Consider the following 24,830-nt stretch of genomic DNA (forward strand, 5'->3'; position numbering starts at 1 on the left):
GTACATTTCATGTGGGCAGAGTTTTTGTTCTCTTGAATGCTAGACCCTAGTACCTAATACTACAGTCATCCCTTGGTGTATGCCAGGGGATTTGGGACTCTTGAGTATACCACAATCTGTGCATATTCAAGGCCTGCAGTGGGTCCTGTGAAACTGTTTATATGAAAAGTCTGTATACTTGGGTGTCAGATCCTGAGAATACTGAATTTTCAAACTGCTTTTGGTTGAAAAAAATGTGTAAGTGGACCTGCATAGTTCAAACTTGTCGTTCAAGGGCCAGCTGTGTATAGTGCATGGCACATAGTAGACGCTCAAGTACTTATTGAATATGTGAATGTGTAGATATGTATGCGGCAGTGAATTCAAAGGGCTGATGATGGTGCTTTCATTGTGCTGAATATTATTTAATGTAGAATATTTTTAATAAAAGTGTTGTCAAATCTGCCAATAGATAGTTTTGTTGTAAATAGAGTATTTTTTTTAAACGGGGCCTCAGGTGTATATTGAAAGGAAGTTTTTACATTGTTTTGTAAATTCAGTTACTCTACCCATCCTTATTTCACAGTTTATTTTTGTTTTCTTATTGATTACTGAGCCAGTTAGAATTACTGGTGTCTTTGACATCTATCTTATATACACATATTTACTTACATATACCCTTTTATATATACATATACTTATAATAAAGCTTGTATGAGCTCACTGGAATATAGTTCTGACGTTTTGGAGCATAGTTCTGACTTTGAAGACTTTTAGATGAGGTTAGAAGGTAATTACATGCAAATATCTTTTTCTGCTCCTAATTATGGTAATCTTTCTTTATAGGAGTAAAACTGCTGCTGCTGATGTGAATGGATTTAAACCTTCGTCAGGGGATGAGGTATTTTTTTTTTTAAGTGGTTTTAAATTTAAAGTTTTAAGTTTTTTCTTTTTTCTGATACATTTCAGTCAAATTAGAATCATCTACTAAGAAATTTATTTGGTGACTTATTAATTTTTTCAAGTTTCTTTTATTCATTTGACTTTACTCTTACATGTATCTTAGACAAAAATGTTTTAAAGCACTTATGTGTTGATTGGACTTCCTGACTTTGTTTGTTTAGCAGCTGAAGAACAATGGGAACTCTGCTAGCCTGCCTTTATCTAGAAAGGTTCTTAAGTCACTCAGTCCCGCAGTCTATAGAAATGTAGAATATGAAATTTGGCTGAAGTCTAAACAAGGTAAATTAAAAATCTGCATTTTCCATAAATTTGCTTTTTGTAGCACTTGAAAATAAGTCAACTTTATATTATACTCAATTTTTCTTTTTAACTAGCTCAGCAGAAACGTGATTATTCCATTGCTGCTGGCTTACAATATGAAGTTGGAGACAAATGTCAAGTAAGTGACTTGTGGAAAAGAAGGGATTTTACTTGAAACCTTATTTTTTTAATAAGAACTGAGAAAACAGCTGAGGTGTTAATGTGTTGTTAATTTGGGATTTCAGAATATATTTATTATGTATATACATTTCAGTAGTTTACAAGTATTCAGCTTTTTGATTCATTTGAATACATTGCCAAAATTGTATGTATTCAAAACCGTGGCATCCATCACATGATCTTTAAAAGTAATTCAGCATTTGGTATTGCTTGGTTCAAAGAAGTAACAATACCTTTTCAGATACCTAGGTATTTTTGTTAAAATAGACGGAAATTGATTGAAAATTGACTTTATAGGTCATTTAGTTTTGTTTATGAAAATCATGTTGGGAGATTTCGATACATACATAATGTTTACTGTTGGACTGAGGAAGGAAAGTGAACCACAGAGGAGTTTTTGCCAATTAATTTGGATAAGCAGCTGCCCTGGGTTTGAGTAACTGATTGTTAAAGGAAAAAGTTGGATTAAAATCAGTTTTTATTGTCACAACTGGGAGGGTGCTACTGACATCTAGTGGGTAGAGGCCAAACCTGTGGCCAAACATTCTACAATGTACAGGACAGCCTCCCTCATGTCCTTCTAACAAAGAATACCTAGTCCAAAGTGTCAGTAATGCTTAGGCAGAAGAAACCCTAGGTAAGATAATTTATAGGGTCTCTTTTCTTGTTTTCTCTTCTTTGTTTACAGAAAAATATTGCTATTTCAAAAACAGAAACAAAACCCCCACATATACAGATGATGTTATGTGGAAGTTAATTCTCATCAGAAATTATTTTCATCAAAAAGTGTTGCCTTTAAAAAAAACTACTTTAAAACAGTCATTGGCAAACATTTCTTCTTGACTTATGGAGGAAACACTCATTTACTTTAAGTCATAATATTATTATAATATTATCATATTATGTGATAAATTGGTTTATGTGAAATCATCTGATTAGCCAGGATTTTATTTGGGACATCAACGATGGACTTTATCTTCAGAACCTTTAATAGTTCTGATTCTGGGTATTTAAAGGTGAGGAAGAAGAGAACATGATTCATTCAGGTACTGTGTTATGGGATTGTCTGCTCTAATTGTAGAAGGGAATTGCGGAAGCTTTTACTGCATTGACTGAGAAAACTTGAAAGAGGACAAAGGAGGTTAAATCCAGGGTTTAAAGGCCGTTCTCCCTACCCTCCTCAACAGAGAAGAGAATATGGCTTACACTGTATCACTAAAGTTTTGTTATTTATTTTAAATCAAGCATATTTCATTTGAGGTTGAAATTGCTTTTGGTAAAGAAGGTTTTTGATAAAGTAGATAGTAAAGCACATACTTTAATTTTTTTTCCTTTTTAGAGTATTTTATTTCCATCTCTACTACTTGACCATTTTATTTGGATAACATTTCGTTAAACTTTTAAGAAACTGAGGTGACTGACTCTAAGGTGACTTTTGTTTACTGAAGTTAAGTGTAGTTTAAACTTTTGATTAAAAACCAAGTTCAGAAAAAATTTTTTACTTGAAACTTTTGGAGGAAAAATGTCTGTTGGACTGATAAAGAATGAAATATCAGATTGAGGACTTTGATTTACTACTGAAAGTGGGAGGTTGCTTAAAGCATTGTCCTGTATGTCATACTTGGCAGGTGCACAATTCAATGTGGGCAGATTACCGATAGGAAGAAACCTTAGGCTTATTACTCTTTTATCATGGATTTACCGTTGGGTACTACTAATTGTATGCTAGAGAACAGTTAATGGATCTATTTTTAGGGATTAAAAAAAAAATCACAGTTGCACATTTTTAATATAGGAAAAATGGGAAGATAATAATAGTTGCTCTCATTTGTAGAGTGGTTGCTGTGTGCAAGTTGGTATCCTTTATGTGTATCCTGTGCACTCTCATTCCATCTCCATGAGTTCTGTGATGTAGGTACTATTATTAGCTCCATTTTGCATTATGAGGAAACTGAAGGGAGAGAAAAATAACTTGCTCGAGGTCATATTGCCGGTAAGTGGAAACGCCAGGCCTGGAAGCCTGGGGTGTGTGGGACCACAGCCCTGCCTTCAGAACCAGGACATGTTGCCTCTTTTGTTTAGAGCCTTAACATACTGTGCTCCTACTTTTTGAATAATTTAGAAAATTAGTTTAGAAAAAAATTTAAAGGAACAGAGAAGAAAAGTTTTTTTTCTTTTAGGTAGGATATAGGGACGTCTGAGAGGTTAAGGAGATGGATTTTATTGCAGACCTTTTTGAACTTATACTTTGTTTTTACTGATAAGCTTTATTTTCTGTTTAATCAAAGACTAAATTAAAAAAAAAACTGGCTGGGCGAGGTGGCTCATGCCTGTAATCCCAGCACTTTGGGAAGTTGAGGCAGGCAGATCACTTGAGGTCAGGAGTTCAAGACCAGCCTGGCCAACATGGTGAAACCTTGTCTCTGCTAAAAATACAAAAAACAAAACAAAACAAAACACCTTAGCTGAGGGTGGTGGTACATGCCTGTAATCCCCAGCTACTCGGGAGGTTGCGGCAGGATAATCCCAGGCTTGAACCAGGGAGGTGGAGGTTGCAGTGAGCTGAGATTGTGCCACTGCACTCCAGCCTGGGTGACAGAGCAAGACCTTGTCTCAAAACAAAACGAAAACCCCAAAAAACGAAAAACTGAAGATTCATGCAAAGGAAGCAGATGACTGATTTTTTTTTAACTTCTGGAATTTTTAACAGGTTAGGTTGGATCACAATGGAAAATTTTTGAATGCAGATGTTCAAGGAGTTCATTCTGAGAATGGACCAGTTTTGGTTGAAGAACTGGGAAAGAAGTATGTATTAATTTTCAGCTAAGACATTTACTGCTTCTTGGCTGGGTGCAGTGGCTCACGCCTGTAATCCCAGCACTTTGGGAGGCCGAGGCAGGCGGATTACAAGGTCAGGAGTTCGAGACCATCCTGGCCAACATGGTGAAACCTCGTCTCTACTAAAAATAAAAAATCTGCTAGGTGTGACAGTGTGTGCCTATAAACCCAGCTATTAGGGAGGCTGAGGCAGCTTGAACCTGGGAGGCAGAGGTTACAGTGAGCCGAGGTCATGCTACTGCACTTCAGCCTGGCAACAGAGCTAGACTCTGTTTCAAAAATAAATAAATAGATAAATAAAAGTATATTTGTTCTGACTTCTAAAAAAGTACTAAATGTGCAAATCAGGATTTCGCACATTGTCAGACATTAAATGATTGTTTTGTTGCTTACTGTTTAAAATGTGCCATTGTGCACAAAGGCAGTTCAAAAAATAGACTAGATTGTAATATGGGAGCTTTGGAGAGATTCATTTTAAATTCATTCAGTACTGCATTGCATGTAGTTAGTATTCAGTCAGTGTTTGTCAGATGGAGTAGTAAAATATTGTTGACTTATGTTATAGAGCACCTTTGTTTCAGTTGCTGCTGGCCTTTATTAGAGAAAAAGGTAGTAAGTCACACCTTAAATTTTACTGGAAATATTTAAACCTACACAAATTAAGAATAGAATCCCAGGCTGGGTGCAGTTGCCCATGCCTGTAATCGCAGCGCTTTGGGAGGCTGAAGCAGGCAGATTGTTTGAGCTTAGGAGATCGCGACCAGCCTGGGCAACATGGTGAAACCCTGTCTCTACTAAAATATAAAAAATTAGCTGGACATGGCAGCGTGTGCCTGTAGTCCCAGGTACTTGGAGGCTGAGGCAAAAGAATTGATTGAACCTGGGAGGCAGAGGTTGCAGTGAACCAAGATCACGCCATTGTACTTTAGCCTGGGTGACAGAGCAAGACTCTGTCTCAAAAAAAAAAGAACCCCAATATAACCAACACTGCAATTTTTGAATCCCAATATAATTCAATACCCATTTTTAGCAACTCAAGCATTTGGCAATATTTTCCAGTCTATTTTCCCTAATACTTTTTAAAAAAATTAAATGAAATTGTCATATTTTGAAGGCGATTCAAACATCACACCATTTCTCCAGTAGATGTTTATGTGTGCCTCTAACAGTATAAAGACTTCTTTTCCTGCCTAACTACGGTACCATTATTATATCTAACAGAATAAGTCATTCCGTATTTATTTAACTTTTGCTTAAATTGTGATTCAGGCCTCTTTTTTTTAAAATTAGAAAATAGGCTTTTGATTTATATCATTTTATTTGATTAGAATTACATCTGGATTGCTAAATGCTGTTTGTACTTAAATTCTAATTTGTTTTTAATGTAAGAAATAAAACTGGAAATTGTTATACAGGCTGAAAATAAAAATGCAGAATATTTAAGTATTCTTACTAAGGTATTTTAAGCGATCACAAGTCTTTCCCTCTTTGAAGGCACACATCAAAGAACCTCAAAGCACCTCCCCCAGAAAGTTGGAACACAGTGTCAGGGAAGAAGATGAAAAAACCTTCTACTTCTGGACAAAATTTCCATTCTGGTAGGAGTACATCAAGCTATCATTCCTTTGGGATTGGGATGATGGTACCTGGGGTTGTTTATAATACAGAATTATGAATAATATGATGTGCTTTGGGATTCTTATCATAGATATGGATTACAGAGGGCCAAAGAATCCAAGCAAGCCAATAAAAGCCCCATCAGCACTACCTCCTCGACTACAGCATCCTTCAGGAGTAAGACAACATGCATTCTCTAGTCATTCTTCAGGGTCACAGTCTCAGAAATTCTCCAGTGAGCACAAAAATCTCAGCCGGGCACCCTCACAGATCATAAGGTAACCTTGAATGCATGAGAAGTATAGAAATCAAGTAAGAGGCATTTGTTGTATTTGTCACATTATGTGCATTTAAATAATTTTAAATAATTTTGACTTTTTATTCATATACTTGTCCCTAGATTAGTATTAAAAGCATTTTGTATAAACATCACATGAGGATCGCAATTCTTTATCAAATTATTGATAAAAAATTAAATTTTAGTTTCTCTTCGAACAAATCCAGGAAATATATATAGCGAGACCTTTATTTTTTAGTAATTTTTTCAAATGGTTTAGGAGATCTTATTCTAGCCCAATCCTATTCTGGCACTAAATTATTTGCTGGTGGCTTGTAATATGGTAAATACTGGATTCCAGTTTGCATTCCCAATTCCTTAGGAGGTGAGGATGCTCTCATTTGTACAAGAACTTAAAGCAGCCCCGAACTGTTGGTTTACTTTGTTCTGATAAGTTTCGATTGTGGTAATGTATAAGTATAATTCTTAATACTGAATGGCGGCTACAATTTTAGGTCTGAAATTATGAATATCAGCATTCTGACTAAATATCGAGAGACAGATGAACTTTTAGGTTCATAATTTTCCTCTGCTATGTGGGTTTTAATTTTTCCCTAGTCTGCCCTTTCTAGAAATTGAGTAATTTTATAGCCCTTAGGAAGAGCTTTATTTGAGAGGCGCTGTGTCTTATGTTAAAACTGTCTTCATCATGCAAACATGGCCGTATTTCTAATGGAGACTTCATAGGTGACTATGACCAGTATCTTTCCCGTTCAAGCACCTTCAATTGCCTGAAGAGCTGTAGCATCAGCTTATGTGCTTACTAACCCTCTGGTCTTTAGTTTCTTTATTTCTGACATTTGGGTGTTCCCTTTCTTGTGAATACCCTTAACATTTTGTCACTAAAGATGTATAGGCTGGTGTGAAAGTTGTGAGTTATCTCAGTTGATTGATCCCAGTCACAGATCAAACTCCTGGTTCTACTCTGTCACCCCTTCTCACTACTGTAGTTGGCTAGTCTTAAAAAGAAAGAAAAGAAGATGTTTTATGTAGCGTCTTCAAGACAGAATTGTAGGTTTTTAAGCTGACATTTATCAATATTAGTTTCTTGGGGCTGTTGTAATAAGGTACCACAAACTGGTTAGCTTAAAACAACAGAAATGTATTTTTTCACACTTCTGGATGCTAGAAGTCTGAAATCAGATTGTTGCAAGGCTCTCTCCGAAGGCTCTACGGGAGTGTCTGTTCCCTCCTTATCTCCTAGTTCTGGAGTTGACTGCAGTTCTTGAGGTTCTTTGGCTTCACTCCATTCTCTGCTTCCATCATCATATGGTGTTCTCCCCATGTGTCTGTGTCTGTCTCTTCTCATAAGGACATTAGTCATATTGGGTTTAAGTCCTACCCTATTCATTATGACCTCATCTTAACTTGATTACATCTGAGAAGACCCTGTTTCTAAATAAGGTCATGTGCACAGGTACTAGAGATTAGGAACATGAACACATCTTTTTGAGAAATTGAGTTCAATTCATAACAAATAGTAATGATTCTAATCTGTTACATTACCTCTCCCAAACAGAATTTATGCCACTAATCAACTAGTTATGGCTGAAGTTTGTTGTTTGGATATTGACCAAACTCCAGTAGCCTCTGGTGGTAGCTTACTCAATGCACAAAAAGTATCTAAGATATTAACTTATCTTGAATGGTAACTTTGAAAACCTAAAAATATAAAGTAACTATAGGAAGGTCATAGGCTGAAATTAATTGTTTAATAACATTCTTATTTTTTGATAGGAAAGCAACATTCTTTTTCCTTCAACACAAGGGTACTCTAAATGATTTAAGGATTATAAAAGAAAATACAGACTATGAAATAAATTTAAATAAACTTGTTTATCACAAATTGAATATATAATCCATTGTTTCTGGTGTTGATTCTAATCACCTATGAACTGGTGCAGTGCTCAGACAGATATCTTGTACCAGTAATACTTTTAATCAACAGTATTTTTAATACTGTGTTATAGAGAAGCATATCTTACTAAGATCCTCTTTTCTCTGTTAGCTATATTTGTTACTTGCTATATAAAAACACTTGATGGTATGTGACAAGGCAGTGGTCAGTAATACATAGACATGAAACGTGAGAGGTATTTTTGACATTGTGACTAATTACATTAGTACAGAGTGGTATTTGAGTTTGTCTTTAGTATGCCTTCTCCACTGTGTGTGTGTGTGAGTGAATTTTACTAATGTATTAAAACAGATTTAAAAATTTTGTTGAATATTTAAGATTATTAAAAACCTAGTCAAGTTTTAGGATTTTATAGTTAACAATCCAATTGATTTAAGCCCAGCAGAGTTCATCTTCACTTTGTTTCTAATCTTTACCACATCACTTTTGAATTTCTTCTAGCTATAGAGCAAAAGAGAACTGTAGTTCTGGATATGAGATTTTCATGACCTCTTACTTTTTCCAGTGTTTTCCTCTTGATACTGTCTCTTCCTTTGGAAGAAACACAAATATAACAAAAAAATCAAGCAAGATTGCCATATATGCTTTCATTAATGTGGGTATTTAGGAAATACTGTGACTGAACATCTGTCTTCAAGCTAGATGAAAATAGAAAGTCGTAGCTTCTCTCTGTGTGGTTGGTGAGGATGAGATAAAGGCCATACAGTAGTGGTCATTTTTTTTTGGGTCATAGTAGATAGTGGTAAGGTAGTGCTAATTTTCCAAAGACTCTTGACAGTTGTTGAGTTCTCTTCAAAATTTTTTACCACGAGGATTTGGGAAGGATTGGTCTAAAATTTTTAAGAGTCCAGATTTGCTACCCTACCTGTTTCCATCAGTACCATTGGGTTGACATCTGTCCTGTTGTAATTAGAGTGTGATTATAAGTGGGACTATGTAAGGACATGAAATGGCTATTATGCCTATTACTTATTTCAGAGGCAAAAAAATAAGATGATATCATAGTGCTCTATTCTGTTGAGGAGGATAATATATATTTTTTTGTACTGTGACCAAGTATTTTTCTTAGAGGTTTTAGATTTTCATTTTCTACTTTTGAAGAATTGTTAGACATGATTGAAATAGTTTTCATGCTGCCTTTAATAATTGTAACCCATATCATACATTAGGGTTGCACTATAGGGCACTAATCTCTATTCATGAATTTCTTGTCATCCTTTTTTGGCCAAAATTATGTTGAAATGACAGCAGTCTTATCTATGCAATTGGCATTCAGCCTGACATGTTTTAGTTTTTCTTTTTTGGCTCTCTGTCTCCCTTGGTGGTGTTATAAACAAGTGGGAAGGTGGTCCACTGAACTAAAATGTCACTTTTAAAGTGTCAGTTCTAAAATGGTTATTGGACCATTCCCCTTTACTTAGAACAGAAAATGAGAATGCTTTTGAGACCTAAACTAATAACTTTCCCTTTGTTTTGAGAATTCTTTTTTTTTTTGAGACGGAGTTTCGCTCTTGTTACCCAGGCTGGAGTGCAATGGCGCGATCTCGGCTCACCGCAACCTCCGCCTCCTGGGTTCAGGCAATTCTCCTGCCTCAGCCTCCTGAGTAGCTGGGATTACAGGCACGCTCCACCGTGCCCAGCTAATTTTTTATATTTTTAGTAGAGACGGGGTTTCACCATGTTGACCAGGATGGTCTCTATCTCTTGACCTCGTGATCCACCGGTCTTGGCTTCCCAAAGTGCTGGGATTACAGGCGTGAGCCACTGCGCCTGGCTGTTTTGAGAATTCTTAATGAAAATATTGGAATATGGAATAACAAGTATATATAGTGCTTACATTTTTTCCTGATGAAAAGAAAAAACCTCACTCATTTTTCTATCATTTGGAAATGTTTTTTTTCTTCCCCCCTCTACCTCCCATTGTTAAGTTTGTCTTCTTGACTCTCTGTAAGGTAGGCTAATGCTACAGGAGCTTCCATTTGCTCAACATTTATTAACCAGGCTGCCAAAAGTTTTAAAATGTCAGTGTAGCTAAATCAGTAAAATGTTTGTATTGCAAAATAGATCATTTTATTTTAGGTACTCAGTACAGTGTGTCTCTTTTTTTGCTGACAAGAATGTTTTATTTGACAGAAAACTTGATCGTGAAAGAGTTGAAGATTTTGATCACGCAAGTCGAGAATCTAACTATTTCGGCCTTTCCCCAGAAGAACGCAGAGAGAAGCAAGCTATAGAAGAATCTCGTTTACTCTATGAGATTCAGAACAGAGATGAACAGGCTTTCCCAGCCCTTTCCGTATGTATGAAAAGACATTTTTAAAAGTTACTGTGTAGAAGTTTCTCTTAATATAGTTTTTATATTAAACCATAGTTCCCAATGGTAAACTAGTAATTTTTAAACTGAAACATACCTTAAAGATCACATTTTTTCACATTTTTCTTATTTTTCCTTTTCACATTTTTCTTGAGGAATAGGTGGTCTGGAGATATTACTAAAAAGTTGGTAACACAGTTGAGGCAAGTAAACCGGTTTGTTCACTTGTAGTGTTTAGTGTTTTCTTTTGAACTAGAACCTAATTTGTTAGCAAAAGTACTAGATAGTAGAGGTTCACGATTTAGTTAATCCATTATAAGATACATGTATAATATTAGGGAGCCTGTTTGAGAGCTGTCTTTCAGGGTGTTTGCTGTTGGATTTGGTAGCACCTATCATCCTGTGGCTTTGTCCTTTCTCCATATGTCAGGCACTGGGCTTTTATGGATGCTTCTATAATAAAAGAAGTGTTCTCTACCTTCAGGTTTCTTAACTCTTTTTGGGAAGTCAGAAGGGAAAACTTGTCATGTAGAATGAAGTATATGCTCTGTGAGGTGGGTTTGTTGGCAGCACTCAGAGGAGGGGGTACCTAATTCATTCTCATGTCTGGGAGCCTGTGCCTGTGATCTTTTACATCTTGGTAAGTTGTACCCAAATGACTTATGATCCAGAATGGTGGTTGGACACTTTTTCTCTTAAAAGTAGATTAAATAAACAATGGAGTGTTATAGGAGGCTAACCAGCATACAGCCATAAAGCATTAAAGCCCCACACACTCAGTCTGTCTTCTGGTCTCTGTGGACTTATTTAGAGGTTTTAGAAGGAGCTCAGTTGAAAATAGCTGATCTGCAATTGCGGTTTAATCTGGCACAGGTGTGGGAGTTTAGGAATTATTGGAAGACGTGTCTGAATCCATTTAGGAATAATTGGAAGTGCCCAAATTTATATGGAAATAAGCATCGTTTATGTGCTAAGTACATTTATCTCTCATGTCATATATGTTATTATATAAATAACTACAAATTGCTTAAGCTTGTATTCATACCTTTTTGCATTTTTCAGTTAGTGAATTGTAAAAGTACAACTAATGTGGGGACAGATTGTGAAATTTCTTGTTAAGAATGGGGTCTTGCATACTCATAGTTTTTAGACTAAGGAGTTTGATACAGATTGCTTTTGATAATGACTCAGTTTTGTTTTTTAGAAAACTCCTGCTAGAGAAGGCTGAGATCCTCCTCTTAGCATGTGGAACATTTTTTTTGAATGCTAAAACAGGAACCTAGAACCTTCAGTGATAATTTAGCTTAAAACCTGACTTATTTCAGTCCCTGATCTAATGCAGAGTTTAAATGATTTGCTGACAGTCAGTAAGAATTTCAGTGATAAGAATCCTAGCGCACTATATCTGCTAATTTGTACTTAGGTTCTCCCCAACTCCCCACCAAACAGGGCTCTACAGTGGCATTTTTGGAAAGTTGGCACAAAAAATGGTGGTGTTTTTGTAAAGAAAAGTTGCAGGGTAAAGGTTTGGTCATGGTGGCTTCCTGAAATAGGGATATGAAGATTAAGTCTACTAATTTAGGCTGAAATCTGATTGCTGCTTAATCCTTTCGACTTGGTGATAAGACTTAATCTAGAGTGTTTCATTTAATTATGGACCCTACATTCCATCTTCTATAGTTTCAGTTAAAAAATACAGGGCTGTGAATTTTGAGATTTTTTTAGAAGCCTGAAGAGTAAGATTAATTACAGGATTTGTTCATATATTTTGTTCATTTTAAAGAGCTCATCAGTCAGTCAGTCAGCTTCTCAGAGTAGCAACCAGTGTGTCCAGAGAAAATCATCACATGTAAGTGATAGAAAAGGAAGCAGGCGGAGAATGGATACAGAAGAACGAAAAGACAAAGGTAAATTATCTCATCATTTGAAAGCAGATGCTAGAGATCTCATTAGATGACTGGCTTAATGTAATATATTTGGAAAAGAACACTTTTTAAGTTGTTAAAGTAGTTATCTAATGTCACATATTTTGAATGTTGTAGAGAAGCGTTGACTCAAACTAAAGCATGTTAAATGTTATTCTAAAAACTACGTGTTCAGTGACTAAACATGGTTCAAATAGTACTTTTGTTTTCTTCTGTCTTTGTATTTTGATTCTGTGTATTCAGACATCAATTAGAATAATAAACCATAATGTCTTTTTTTATCTTGATCTGCTACAGACTCCATTCATGGGCATAGTCACTTGGATAAAAAACCTGAACCAAGCACATTGGAGGTAAAAGTTTTAAACACTACTTGCATCTTTTCTTTTTTCTTTATACTGTGATAGTGTAGTAGGAAGAAGTGGGAGAAGGTAATTCAAAATTTTATAGCTGTGTATTAGGAACATAGAAAAGCAGAAGGGAACAGATGATGGGGATTGAGAAGTCGTCACTCACAAGTACAGCAATTTCTTTTTTTGAGACAAACTCTCACTCTGTTGCTAGGCTGGAGTGCAGTGGTGTGATCTTGGCACACTGCAACCTCTGACACCCTGGTTCAAGTGATTCTCCTGCCTCAACCTCCCAGACAGCTGGGATTACAGGCGCGCACACCTAATTTTTGTATTTTTAGTAGACAGAGTTTCACCACATTGGCCAGGATGGTCTCAATCTCCTGACCTTGTGATCTGCCCGCCTCAGTCTCCCGAAGTGCTGGGATTATAAGTGTGAGTCATGGTGCCTGGCCTAACAATTTCTTCAAGGTACATTAGGGTGCCCTGCCTGAATTATTAGAAGGTAACTTTTAGCCAGACACGGTGGCTCACACCTGTAATCCCAGCACTTTGGCAGGCTGAGGTAGGCAAATCACCTGAGGTCAGGAAGTTCAAAACCAGCCTCATCAACATGGAGAAATCATGTCTCTACTAAAAATACAAAAGTAGCCGGGCATACTGGCGCATGCTTGTAATCTCAGCTATCAGGTGGCTGAGGCAGGAGAATCGCTTGAACCTGGGAGGTGGAGGTTGTGGTGAGCCAATCGCGCTATTTCACTCTATCCTGGGCTATAAGAGCTAAACTCCATCTCAAAAAAAAAAAGTAGCTTTTATTCTCTCTAGAGTGATATTTTTAAAGGACAAGAGCTTACTGTTTGAAGTCTTATGTCCAGTGAAAACTGCCCAGTAGTTTGATGTAATGAAGAAGTACAGGCAAAGTTAGCCTACCTGTTGAAAATAAGATACAATTGGAAGAAAAACTCAGTCGTGAGAGGGTTCTGTCAGATGTAGGTAGGGTGAATTATAAAAGGAAGCCATCAATTATTCCAGAATGTGGGTCTCTGCTTTTTTGCTAAAACTTTGCTTCTTTTTGGCTTCCAAAGAATATTACTGATGATAAATATGCAACAGTTTCATCACCATCAAAGTCAAAGAAGTTAGAGTGCCCTTCTCCTGCAGAACAAGTAAGTACATTGTTGTATTTAACACTGAATGCTGCACTGTCTGGGTTTCTGTGCTCTCTATATAGGATCATTTAAAAATAGAAAAGATTCTAACATGGGAAATGGGAGAATTTTTTTAGCATTACAGTTTGTGTGTGGTTATGATTTTTAAAGTTATTCTGATGTTAGTCTAGAAGGTTCTCGAAATTTATGGAATGTTATAAAAATAACTCATTTTCTGCACATTGAGAGCATTCTTAATTGATTTTGAATATATTTATATTAGTTATTATATTTGACACTTTGTATAACTTTGGCAGATTTGCTTGAAAGTAAGATTTTTGAAGGGAAACTATGTATTTCTCCTTTATTTCAAAACTTAAAAGAGCTGTCTTCATCATTAGTAATTATTTGGGAGGGAATGTACTGATTGAAAGGTTTGAAAAATACACAATAAAAAAATACCAATTTACACATTGCATGATGAAGAAACTGTGTTCTAGCAGACATTTTAGTTCTTAATCTAAGAGTAGAGAAAGTTAAATGCCTTTCAACCAATATTCTTCATATTAATAAGAAAGCATATAGTTATATGAGAAGTTTTTATAATAATCATGAATTTCAAGATTGCAATGATTTTGCTCACTTGCCTTAAAAGTATTGTGTTGTATTTAACTCTGCTAGTGGATAGGTGCGGTGGCTCATGCCTGTAATTCTAGCACTTTGGGACACCAAGGCAGGCAGATTGCTTGAGCCCAAGGGTTTTGAGACTAGCCTGGGCAACATGGTGAAACCTTGTCTCTATTAAAAACTACAAGGTTTTTTTGGTAGGCAGCCCTTGGTTAGGATCAAATTTGTTTGCATATTATCTTTAGCTACTGTATGTCTTTCTTTTCTAAGACTATAAGGGCTGTTTGTATTTCATTTGTATAAAAGGTAGGCAACTAAGATATATCTGGTGGTTAGAATAAGTGTAAAGCAAAATGACCTCTTGTCTTTTTCTTTCTTCCCCCACTCACCCCTTTCTTGAAGAAGCCAGCAGAACATGCGTCTTTGTCAAATCCAGCTCCGCTTCTGGTTTCTCCAGAGGTACATCTAACTCCTGCGGTGCCTTCTTTACCAGCCACTGTGCCAGCCTGGCCAAGTGAACCTACAACTTTTGGACCAACAGGTTAGAGAAGGGTTTAGAAAATCTAGCCAGCCAACCAACAAATGCCTTTTTTGTACAAATTCTTGAGTGCAAGTTTGATCTCCAAGCAGGGTTAGGTATGTGGAGCCTCACAGAGCTTTCTGTGATACTCTGCTCTGCTCTGCTTCTAGTGGGGTAAGACCATGTTCATTTGGGGTTGTATTCATCTGACATATGCCTTCATAATCTCAGGAGCATAATGTTTGAGCTGTTTGCTTTGGTTGTTCAGCCCTAAGTGGCACCACGGTTTAATGTTTTCACGATAGGCCATTTCTTTATGGCCTCGTAATGAACCCCTTGACCTGCCTGCCTGCCCCATCTCCTACACGTTACTATTAGAGGACATTGACTCAAAGCTTGTGTCCTGGGCATATTTCTTCCTTTGTGTCCAGGAGGGCCCTTGGTTGGTATTAAAGGTATGACCTTAGATTGGCTGTATCAGTTATACAGCCATCTTTATAGGATAATGTAAGCATATTTGTAGAGAATTATTTTCACCTTTTGTGATTTTTTTTATTCCTTTTCTTCTCTTTTGTAGGTGTCCCTGCTCAAATTCCTGTTTTGTCAGTGACACAGACTTTGACCACTGGACCTGATTCTGCTGTATCCCAAGCTCATTTAACACCCTCTCCAGTTCCTGTGTCAATACAGGCAGTTAACCAGCCCTTGATGCCTTTGCCTCAGACATTGAGCCTTTATCAAGACCCACTCTATCCTGGGTTTCCTTATAATGAAAAGGGAGATCGAGCCATTGTACCACCTTATTCACTGTGTCAGACTGGGGAGGACCTACCTAAAGGTGAGCTCCTTCTCCCAAGTTCAAATCGACTTTACCAAGTCCAGACAGGCTTAGCAAGAAATGAAGGGGTTTAAGTAGAGGTCAGAGGTCTGGTTTCTCAGTAAGCTCAAAGACAGGAAGGACAGGTCCTTGAGCTTACTGAGAAACCAGACCTCTAATAGCTCAAGGTTTGGCTATTAGTCATTCACTCTTGTTTCAGCTTGATTTAAATGGATTAGAAAATAGTTTTTAGTTTTTATAGCATATTTGTTAATGCTAGTATGCTTAGTAATGATACCTCCTGTCTCTTTTTACATAAATGGACTTGAAACCATTTTGAATTAAGATCATAATAATTTAATTAGATACCTAAACACTATGGAGTTTTCTCAAAATTGATCTGTGTTTTGGAACTAACATATACATACATCCATGAAAAAGTTACCGAGCAAAGCGAATATAGTGTGTAGTGGCTGTTAAAGTACTATATTCAATATGTCTTATTTTTGTTTAAAAATTCTTTTAAAATTTGCTTTTCCCTTTTATTTTTAAGGAACTTACCCCTCCCCCATTTATAGTTTGCAAAATTTTATATCTGTAAATCTACTAGAGTAATGCAATGACTACTGTATGCTCTTTACCTGGATTTATGTGGATGGTTTTATTAGTAGTGTGTCTGTGGGTAAAAGGCTCATGGTAAATGTATACTTGGAATAATATTATTCTACTAATCATGATAGTAATAAGTTAGCTTTTAAGTTGATTTTACCATTCCCCTCGACATTTTTATTTCCTAATTTTTAAACCCCACAAAAAGTTGAGAAAGCAAGCACCTGAATGTCCTTCACCCAGATTCAGTTTTAATAAGATAAAAATTTTAGTTTAAGCCATTTTGGGATTTATATGCTAACAGACAAAGCATATTGAATCTGGAATTAACCTTTAGAAACCTGTTTTTAGGTTATGTTTTATTACAGCTTTTTTTTTTTCCTGAGACGGAGTCTCACTTTATTGCCCGGGCTGGAGTGCAGTGGCATGATCTCAGCTCACTGCAACCTCCACCTGCCTGGTTCAAGTGATTCTCCTGCCTCCGTCTTCCAAGTAGCTGGGACTACAGGCACATGCCACCATACTCAGCTAATTTTTGTATTCTTTTAGTAGAGATGGGATTTCACCATATTGGCCAGGCTGGTCTTAAACTCCTGATCTCATGATCTGTCTGCCTCAGCCTCCCAAAGTGCTGAGATTACAGGTGTGAGCCACCACAGTCGGCCATTACAGTTTTTAATCTATGATTTGTATCACAGGCTAGAGAAAACAATTATCATAGGTAATACTGTCTTTAGAACTATGTATTTCATAAGGATGATTGAAAAGAAAGCTCTGCAGATACATAATTTTAACAAGAGATTACTTTATTTTCAGATAAGAATATTCTTCGATTCTTCTTCAATCTTGGTGTGAAGGTATTTACATTTTATCATCGTATTTTATTCGTTAATACTGTTTTAAATTATTTAGTGTTAACTCTTAATCCTGTCAGTCAGTAAACTAAAGTTTACTAAGTCTCATCATTTTAAAAACCAGCAGTTTCAGTATTATACAGTTTGTTTTTGGTGCTAGTAGAGCACCAATTTTTATTTGCTTTTTCTCCTAACTGGTGATAGCTTACCTTGTGAATATATTCAAGACATAGCTGCATCTTTGGGCAGCCTAGTAGAAATGCACTTGCTGTGGAATTAATATGATGTAAATCTGGGCATGAAGTTGTGCTCCATCACCGCAGTTTCCACCTCCTGGGCAAGCCATGTAGTGTATCTGAGCCTAGCTTTTTTCATTAATGGAATGGGGATAGTAATCTTCACCTGCCTCAGTTATTGAAAGGATCAAAGGAAATAACATGTACATTCTCCTATGTAAGATAGTGCGGTTGTTCACTGGGAGAACAGAGGTATCCTTTGGGAAGTGGTCAGCCTAGAAATAGTTTTTCTTAGGTTGGAGTACTCTGTCCTTGCTAATGCCAGGTTTTCTCCTGTCCTGGATTAGTTTTTGTGGGTTCTAGACAGTTAAACTATGAAATGAAGTGCTCTACCTTAGCCTGCTGACCACTTTTGTAAAAGGAAACTTGATTATTTTACCATCTGCTGCATTAATTGCTTAATTTTGTATTTATTTAATGTTGACTTTAATTGGTTAGCCAATTAGCTGGTTATATTTTCATTTTTTTAATTTTTTTGAGACAGGGTCTCTTTCTGTCTCACAGTCTGGAGTGTAGTGACGCTATCTCAGCTGACTGCAACCTCTGCCTCCCAAGTTCAAGTGATTCTCCTGCCTCAGCCTCTCTAGTAGCTGGGATTACAGGCACATGCCACCATGCCCAGATAATTTTTTGTATTTTTTTAGTAGAGACAAGGTTTTACCATGTTGACCAGGCTGGTCTCAAACTCCTGATCTCAAGTAATCCACCTGCCTCAGCCTCCCAAAGTGCTGGGATTACAGGTATGAGCCACCATGATGCCCAACCTTTGTTCTGTTTTTTTTTTTGAGATGGAGTTTTGCTCTTGTTGCCTGGGCTAGAGTGCAATGGTGCAGTCTTGGCTCACCGCAGTTTCCACCTCCTGGGTTCAAGCAATTCTCCTGCCTCAGCCTCCTAAGTAGCTGGGATTACAGGCATGTGTCACCACACCCAGCTAATTTTATGTATTTAGTAGAGACAGGGCTTCTCCATGTTGGTCAGGCTGATCTTGAACTCTCGACCTCAGGTGATCCGCCTGCCTCAGCCTCCCAAAGTGCTGGGATTACAGGCGTTAGCCACTGCGCCCAGCCCATATTTTGGTTTTGAACTCTTCTAGAGGAAGGATTTGGAATAATTTTCAACATTATTCCTCTCTGATTAGAAGTCTAACTTAATCCTTGCATTTGCAGTATTCTGTGGGCTTCTAGAATTGTGGATTCCTAACATTGGATATCATCTACTCCTATACTGGCATTTTCCCAGTAGACCAAGTTCAGATGTTAACTGGCCCACCTGAGGTCACACACTGAGTTAGTGGTAGAGCCAGAATGTGAATGCAGGTCTAGCTAAACAGCCAGTGATGCAGAGATACTGTCTCCTCTCAACCTATCAGGACTTCAGATTGGTTTTAGGACAGGAGCAAGCAATGGAGTCTTAAAGCAGTGAACTTTGTAATTCATTTTCATGTTGGTTACAGTGATTTAGTATTTGGACTAGATGTGGTCTTTATAGGCATGAGAAACTTTCTTTGAGCCTAATAGTTTTAGATTGATATCCACGTGAACCCTTTTTTCTTCTCTTTTGTTTATTTAACTGTTTTGTGTCTCTTTAGGCATACAGCTGTCCTATGTGGGCCCCACATTCTTACCTGTACCCTCTACACCAGGCCTACCTGGCAGCCTGCAGGATGTACCCAAAAGTCCCTGTCCCTGTTTATCCTCATAATCCCTGGTTCCAAGAGGCTCCTGCTGCACAGAATGAAAGTGATTGTACCTGTACTGATGCCCACTTTCCTATACAGACTGAGGCCAGCGTTAATGGTCAAATGCCACAGCCAGAGATTGGACCGCCAACATTTTCTTCACCTCTGGTTATCTCTCCATCTCAGGTGTCTGAAAGTCATGGACAGTTGTCTTACCAGGCTGATCTTGAATCTGAGACCCCTGGGCAACTTCTTCATGCTGATTATGAAGAGTCACTAAGTGGCAAGAATATGTTCCCCCAACCATCTTTTGGACCCAGTCCGTTCTTAGGCCCAGTTCCTATTGCACCTCCTTTCTTCCCTCATGTTTGGTATGGGTACCCTTTCCAGGGATTCATAGAAAACCCAGTAATGAGGCAGAATATTGTCTTGCCCTCTGATGAGAAAGAATTAGATCTGTCTCTGGAAAATCTGGATCTTTCTAAAGAATGTGGTTCAGTTTCGGCCGTAGATGAATTTCCAGAAGCCAGGGGTGAACATGTACATTCTCTCCCGGAAGCAAGTGTGAGCAGTAAGCCGGACGAAGGCCGGACGGAGCAGTCATCCCAGACACAAAAGGCAGATATGGCATTGGCTTCCATCCCTCCTGTAGCAGAGGGAAAGGCTCATCCTCCCACTCAGATTCTAAACAGAGAGAGAGAAACTGTGCCTGCTGAACTTGAACCAAAAAGGACCATTCAAAGTCTGAAAGAAAAAACAGAAAAAGTAAAAGATCCTAAGACTGCTGCTGATGTGGTTAGCCCGGGGGCCAACTCTGTGGATAGTAGAGTGCAAAGACCAAAAGAAGAGAGTTCAGAAGATGAAAATGAAGTGTCTAATATTTTGAGAAGTGGTAGATCCAAGCAGTTCTATAATCAAACTTATGGAAGCAGGAAGTACAAAAGTGATTGGAGCTATTCTGGTAGGGGCGGATATCAACATGTGAGAGGTGAGGAGTCTTGGAAAGGACAGCCAGGCAGAAGCCGGGAAGAAGGTTATCAATACCATCGAAATGCCAGAGGACGACCATATAGGGGAGATAGGAGGAGATCAGGGATGGGAGATGGCCATAGGGGGCAGCACACTTGATGGTTGTTGCTGACGTATATTTTCCAACAGAAGCTCTTAGGTGGAATGTTTCTGAAGGCTTTAAAAAAATACAATAAAATAAAACCCCAGTTGGAACTCTTTCCCCTTCCCAGCCCCCTTCCCTTCACTTCTATACTGTACAAGACATTTTGGACATGAGTTCAAGGGGGCAGGTGAATTCCTGGCATTGCCACTTTTCTTCATTCAGAATCTGTTTATTTATCAAGTGACTGTCCCCATAAAAAGTAGAAGATAAGTTTGTTAAAGTATTTTTTATAAACAGCTTAATATAAAACATAGATTTACTGTTTGGCTTTTTTCCTTATATAAGTTTGATTTCAAATGTTGGAAATGTGTGCTTTATAGTGTTTACTGAAGTGACAAGAAAATATACCATTTGACACACTATAGATTCCAAACATAATGTTGCACCAAATAGAAATGTATATTTTATTATGCAATGCCTTAGTCATAAACTGGGCTCAAACAATTCTCAGCCTAAAACACTGTTGTCTCTTAAAATGCTTCCAACCCAAAGGCCTTTCATCTCAATATCTGTCAAACTTGAATAATGTCTTCTCTTTAATATTCACATACGGCAGCCTATTAACTGTGTCTTAGCAATGTTGTATATAGTTCTTTTAATATTCATAAGGTATATTTTTGAATTTTGGTATTTGTTGAGATTGCATAGAAGAATAGTAGGAAATCCAATGAAATGGCTGTTTCCACCAAGAATTCTTAGCACTGGTGTAAATATCATGGTGCCTACTCGAAAGAAATGTAGATGCTATGCATTTTGAAAATAATCTGCATCAGTTAGAACTGCAGACTTTTTTTAATGCCACTTTAACACTAATGCACTGACAGATTCTAAATATTTTGTGAGAAGAAATGTTAAAAATTTTTAGCTTGATAGGTTTCTAGAGTTACTGTGTTTTGTTTTCTCACACCATTGGTTGTGTATCACTTTCACTTTACACTTGCATGTTCTACTTGTCAGGGCTGGAACTGTTGTATAGAAGATAATATGATTATGACTTCCAGTTCTTTTCTAGAGGATGCTGCTAGAAAATGGTTTTGCTTTGTGTTTCATAGCTTGTTACCCTTAGGTAGGTAACATCTTCCATCCTGCTTTCTTCCAGTCTTTACAGTATTCACTAGAAGTTCCCTTTGCATGTTGCACTCTGTTCTCATTTGGAGATTGGACTCTCTGAATTAACACAGTATTCATTCATCTGTGTTATTTCGTAAAAATAACTGTAGCTTGTATTTCTTATTTGTACATACCAATGTGAAAATCTACCCTTTTATTATGTTGAGATTATCTTCTGATCAGGAAGTTTGAGTGCTATGCAAATAACATAGTAGTAATTTCTCTTTGCATGCCATGTGTAATATACCTAGCCAAAAACAGATGCGGTGACTTTCTTTTTTTGTAAAGCAAATTACTTAAGAAAATACAATTCACTTGAATTTGACAAACTGAAACAGATGAGTTTTCTGGGTTCTCTGATAACCTATGGGAATGTTTAGGTGCCAGCTGGGCTCTGTGAATCTCCACTGTACTGTAATAATGGTTATTTACCTCTGTGCTGTTTTAATTAACTAACGTCTGTGTAACTGCTGATTTGAGTAGTGATTAGCATTTAGATAATAATGTAACAGGATTTTAGAGAGCACTTTGAAAGATAACATTTTATTATGATGGTGCTAGGTAAAAAATTGTAAAGACTGGGATGGTTGTGTAGAAAAATTTTTTTGAGAGAACCTATTGAAAGGAATTTGTTGTCACCTTTCAAGCTAGAACAGTTGAAGGTACTGCTTTAAGCCATTTTTTTTTTTTTCTTAACATCAGTGGCCGAGTTAAGGAAAGAGATTAGCAGGTCCTCCACTTTCAGCTCATGCTTTTTTTTTTTTTTTGTAGGACTAACTTACCTGATAATTTTAATGAAAACCACATTTTGATACAAACACCAGATTTGAAAGTTCAGTATGTTTGATCTCAGGAGTCCAAAATAAGTTGTTGCTTGTAGTGTCCTGCATTTTATTTACTGGGGTTTGATCTCAGCTTCTGAAAATGTTTAAAAATTGGAAGGAAATAGTATTCATGTCTTCATTTTCACTTTGTTTTACCTCAATTGAGTAACATAAAAGCTCCTGAAGGAAACACAGATTTGCTTTCTGTTTCCCGTGTTTCTCGCCTCTAGGATATGACGGAAACAGTGCTTGAATGGTAATTTTAGCAGATGGTACTTTTCTCAGTGACCTCTGGAATAAAGACTTTTGATAGTTTTAAAAGTAATCTTGGCATGAAGGTCAGTTTTGCTTTTTTCCTTTATGTTTGATTTTAAATGTACTAGGCCAGGGGATTTTGCCTTATGCTGAGGTCAAACCAAGGCTAAGCAAGCTTTTGTTCTTCATCTTAACCATTTGTCATGCTCTGTGTTGACATATTTCTTTATGAGAATAGAAGCAAAAATATAGAACTGAGGATCATTTGTGTTTTTGAGTTGGAAATTACCAAACTTCACCAAATTATGATCATACATATTTTGAAGAACAGACTGACCAAAGCTCACCTGTTTTTTGTGTTAGGTGCTTTGGCTGAACTTGATTCTAGCCCCCTTTTCCTTTTGGTGTTGTGTGTGTCTCTTCAAGTTCATTTCCTCTCAGATAAATCTTCAACTCTTGCCCCATGTCCTCCTTGGTAGCAGGATGCTGGCATCTGTGTAGTCCTCATACTGTTGACTGATAATCCACAAGTTCATTTTCATGGCAGACCTAAGCTCAGACCCTGCCTTGACCTGGCAGAAGTAGGTTTTCCCAGACCACAATGCCGATATAACTTATTTAATGCAGACTGTATTTTTGCAGTGTGTTGTTTCCTTTGTGACTCAAGGTTGAATTAAAATGTCTGTGAACTGCAAACTTGCTTATGATAGATTTGGTGCAATAAAGTTCCTTTCTAACCATTTCTGGTTTAGAAAACATTCAGCCATCCTAGAAACTAGCAATATTTATTTTTGCCTCTTTTCTTTTACCTTCATTTTTAGATGAGGTAAATGTTTTGTCTTTCACTTAAGGGTACTAAGCAAGGTCCACTCTAGTGTAGCTGAAGAGAATGTCTATTTGGCTACACTATTTGTTTACTGTATTTTGCTTCCTATGTCTAAATGCTATTGTGTTTGTTTAAAATCCTAATAATGGCTCATTTCCAATATGTTAATTTCAAAGAACTAAGGTTTTGCTACTAGTGTCAGCCATTTACTCTCCCACTAATTGGGATTATTTTTTAAAAGAGGTCTTTCCCCTTGAAATGCAAGTTTTAGAAAATCTTAGAAGAGGGGTGGGTGCATGTCTTAATGCTGGGAAGCAGCAGCTTTGGGGTTGAACTTACTTGAATGGATTAAAAATTGCATTGTGTTACAGAGCTAGAAAATTTTATGTATGAAAAATGATAATAGCCTTACACTGAGTACAAATAATACTTAAGAGCATGTGAAGATGTGATCATTTGTGATGTTACTTGTAAAAAAAAAGTATATATATACATATCTTTTGAAGTGTTGAAAGGAAACTAGTACTTTATATTCTTTATCATATCACTTTTTGTAAGTGTTGAATATATTCCTGTTTATTTTTCTATGTTCTGTTTTGTAGCCTTAAGAAGTGTTTCAAACATATCTGAATGTATAAAATAAGAGTAAATGCCCTACATGGTGTGATGCTGCATTATATATAAAACTGTGTGCATATATTAAATTTTGTCTCTTGATTCTGCTTGTGAATTCTTTGGTTCCAGGGTTAACCAGGTAATACAGCATATAAATCTTAAGAATTTTTGTAAACTCCTTAAAATGAGAAATGATTTCCATGTTTTTCCAGCTAGAAGACAATTCTAGTATGTGCAATTAAAACCTATGTAGAATTTATAATCCATGGGGATTGTAATTTTCCCTACTTTATATCATGACACTGAGGCCAAGTCACTTGCTTAGGGTCGTGCAACTAGTAAGTGGTAGGACTCATATTTGAGTCTAGTTTTAAGTGACTTTATAGCTAGTGCTACCATTTTTTTTTCTGCAGTGACTAAATGGCAATGTACAGAATATCTAAGAATTTATGGATTAAATTGTTAAAATTTTGGCTGGGCACGGTGGCTGAAGCCTGTAATCCCAGCACTTTGGGAGGCCGAGACAGGTGGATCACGAGGTCAAGAGATCGAGACCATCCTGGTCAACATGGTGAAACCCTGTCTCTACTAAAAATACAAAAAATTAGCTGGGCACGGTGGTGCGTGCCTGTAATCCCAGCTACTCAGGAGGCTGAGGCAGGAGAATTGCCTGAACCCAGGAGCCGGAGGTTGCGGTGAGCCGAGATTGCACCATTGCACTCCAGCCTGGCTAACGAGCGAAACTCCGTCTCAAAA

General features: G+C 37.1%; 1 protein-coding gene across 3 annotated transcripts in view; it reads left to right on the plus strand.

Annotated features, from left to right (window-relative positions):
* Positions 1-24,176, plus strand: part of OTUD4 (OTU deubiquitinase 4) — a 47,728-nt gene extending 23,552 nt beyond the window's left edge. For 2 of the 3 annotated variants that reach the window (XM_002745314.7, XM_078366462.1), the window contains 14 exons: positions 826-880; positions 1,104-1,221; positions 1,317-1,381; positions 4,133-4,227; positions 5,755-5,858; positions 5,969-6,155; positions 10,266-10,428; positions 12,230-12,353; positions 12,669-12,724; positions 13,807-13,887; positions 14,899-15,037; positions 15,594-15,854; positions 17,259-17,299; positions 19,181-24,176. In XM_002745314.7, coding sequence (XP_002745360.3) covers positions 826-880; positions 1,104-1,221; positions 1,317-1,381; positions 4,133-4,227; positions 5,755-5,858; positions 5,969-6,155; positions 10,266-10,428; positions 12,230-12,353; positions 12,669-12,724; positions 13,807-13,887; positions 14,899-15,037; positions 15,594-15,854; positions 17,259-17,299; positions 19,181-20,398 — 2,707 coding nt within the window. In that variant the 3' untranslated portion in view covers positions 20,399-24,176. The remainder of the gene's footprint in view (positions 1-825; positions 881-1,103; positions 1,222-1,316; positions 1,382-4,132; positions 4,228-5,754; positions 5,859-5,968; positions 6,156-10,265; positions 10,429-12,229; positions 12,354-12,668; positions 12,725-13,806; positions 13,888-14,898; positions 15,038-15,593; positions 15,855-17,258; positions 17,300-19,180) is intronic. The other variant, XM_008992647.5, reaches the window with a different exon arrangement.
* The last annotated feature ends 654 nt before the right edge of the window (positions 24,177-24,830 follow it).

Source organism: Callithrix jacchus, chromosome 3 (assembly GCF_049354715.1).
Source record: "Callithrix jacchus isolate 240 chromosome 3, calJac240_pri, whole genome shotgun sequence".
Lineage (NCBI taxonomy): Eukaryota > Metazoa > Chordata > Mammalia > Primates > Cebidae > Callithrix > Callithrix jacchus.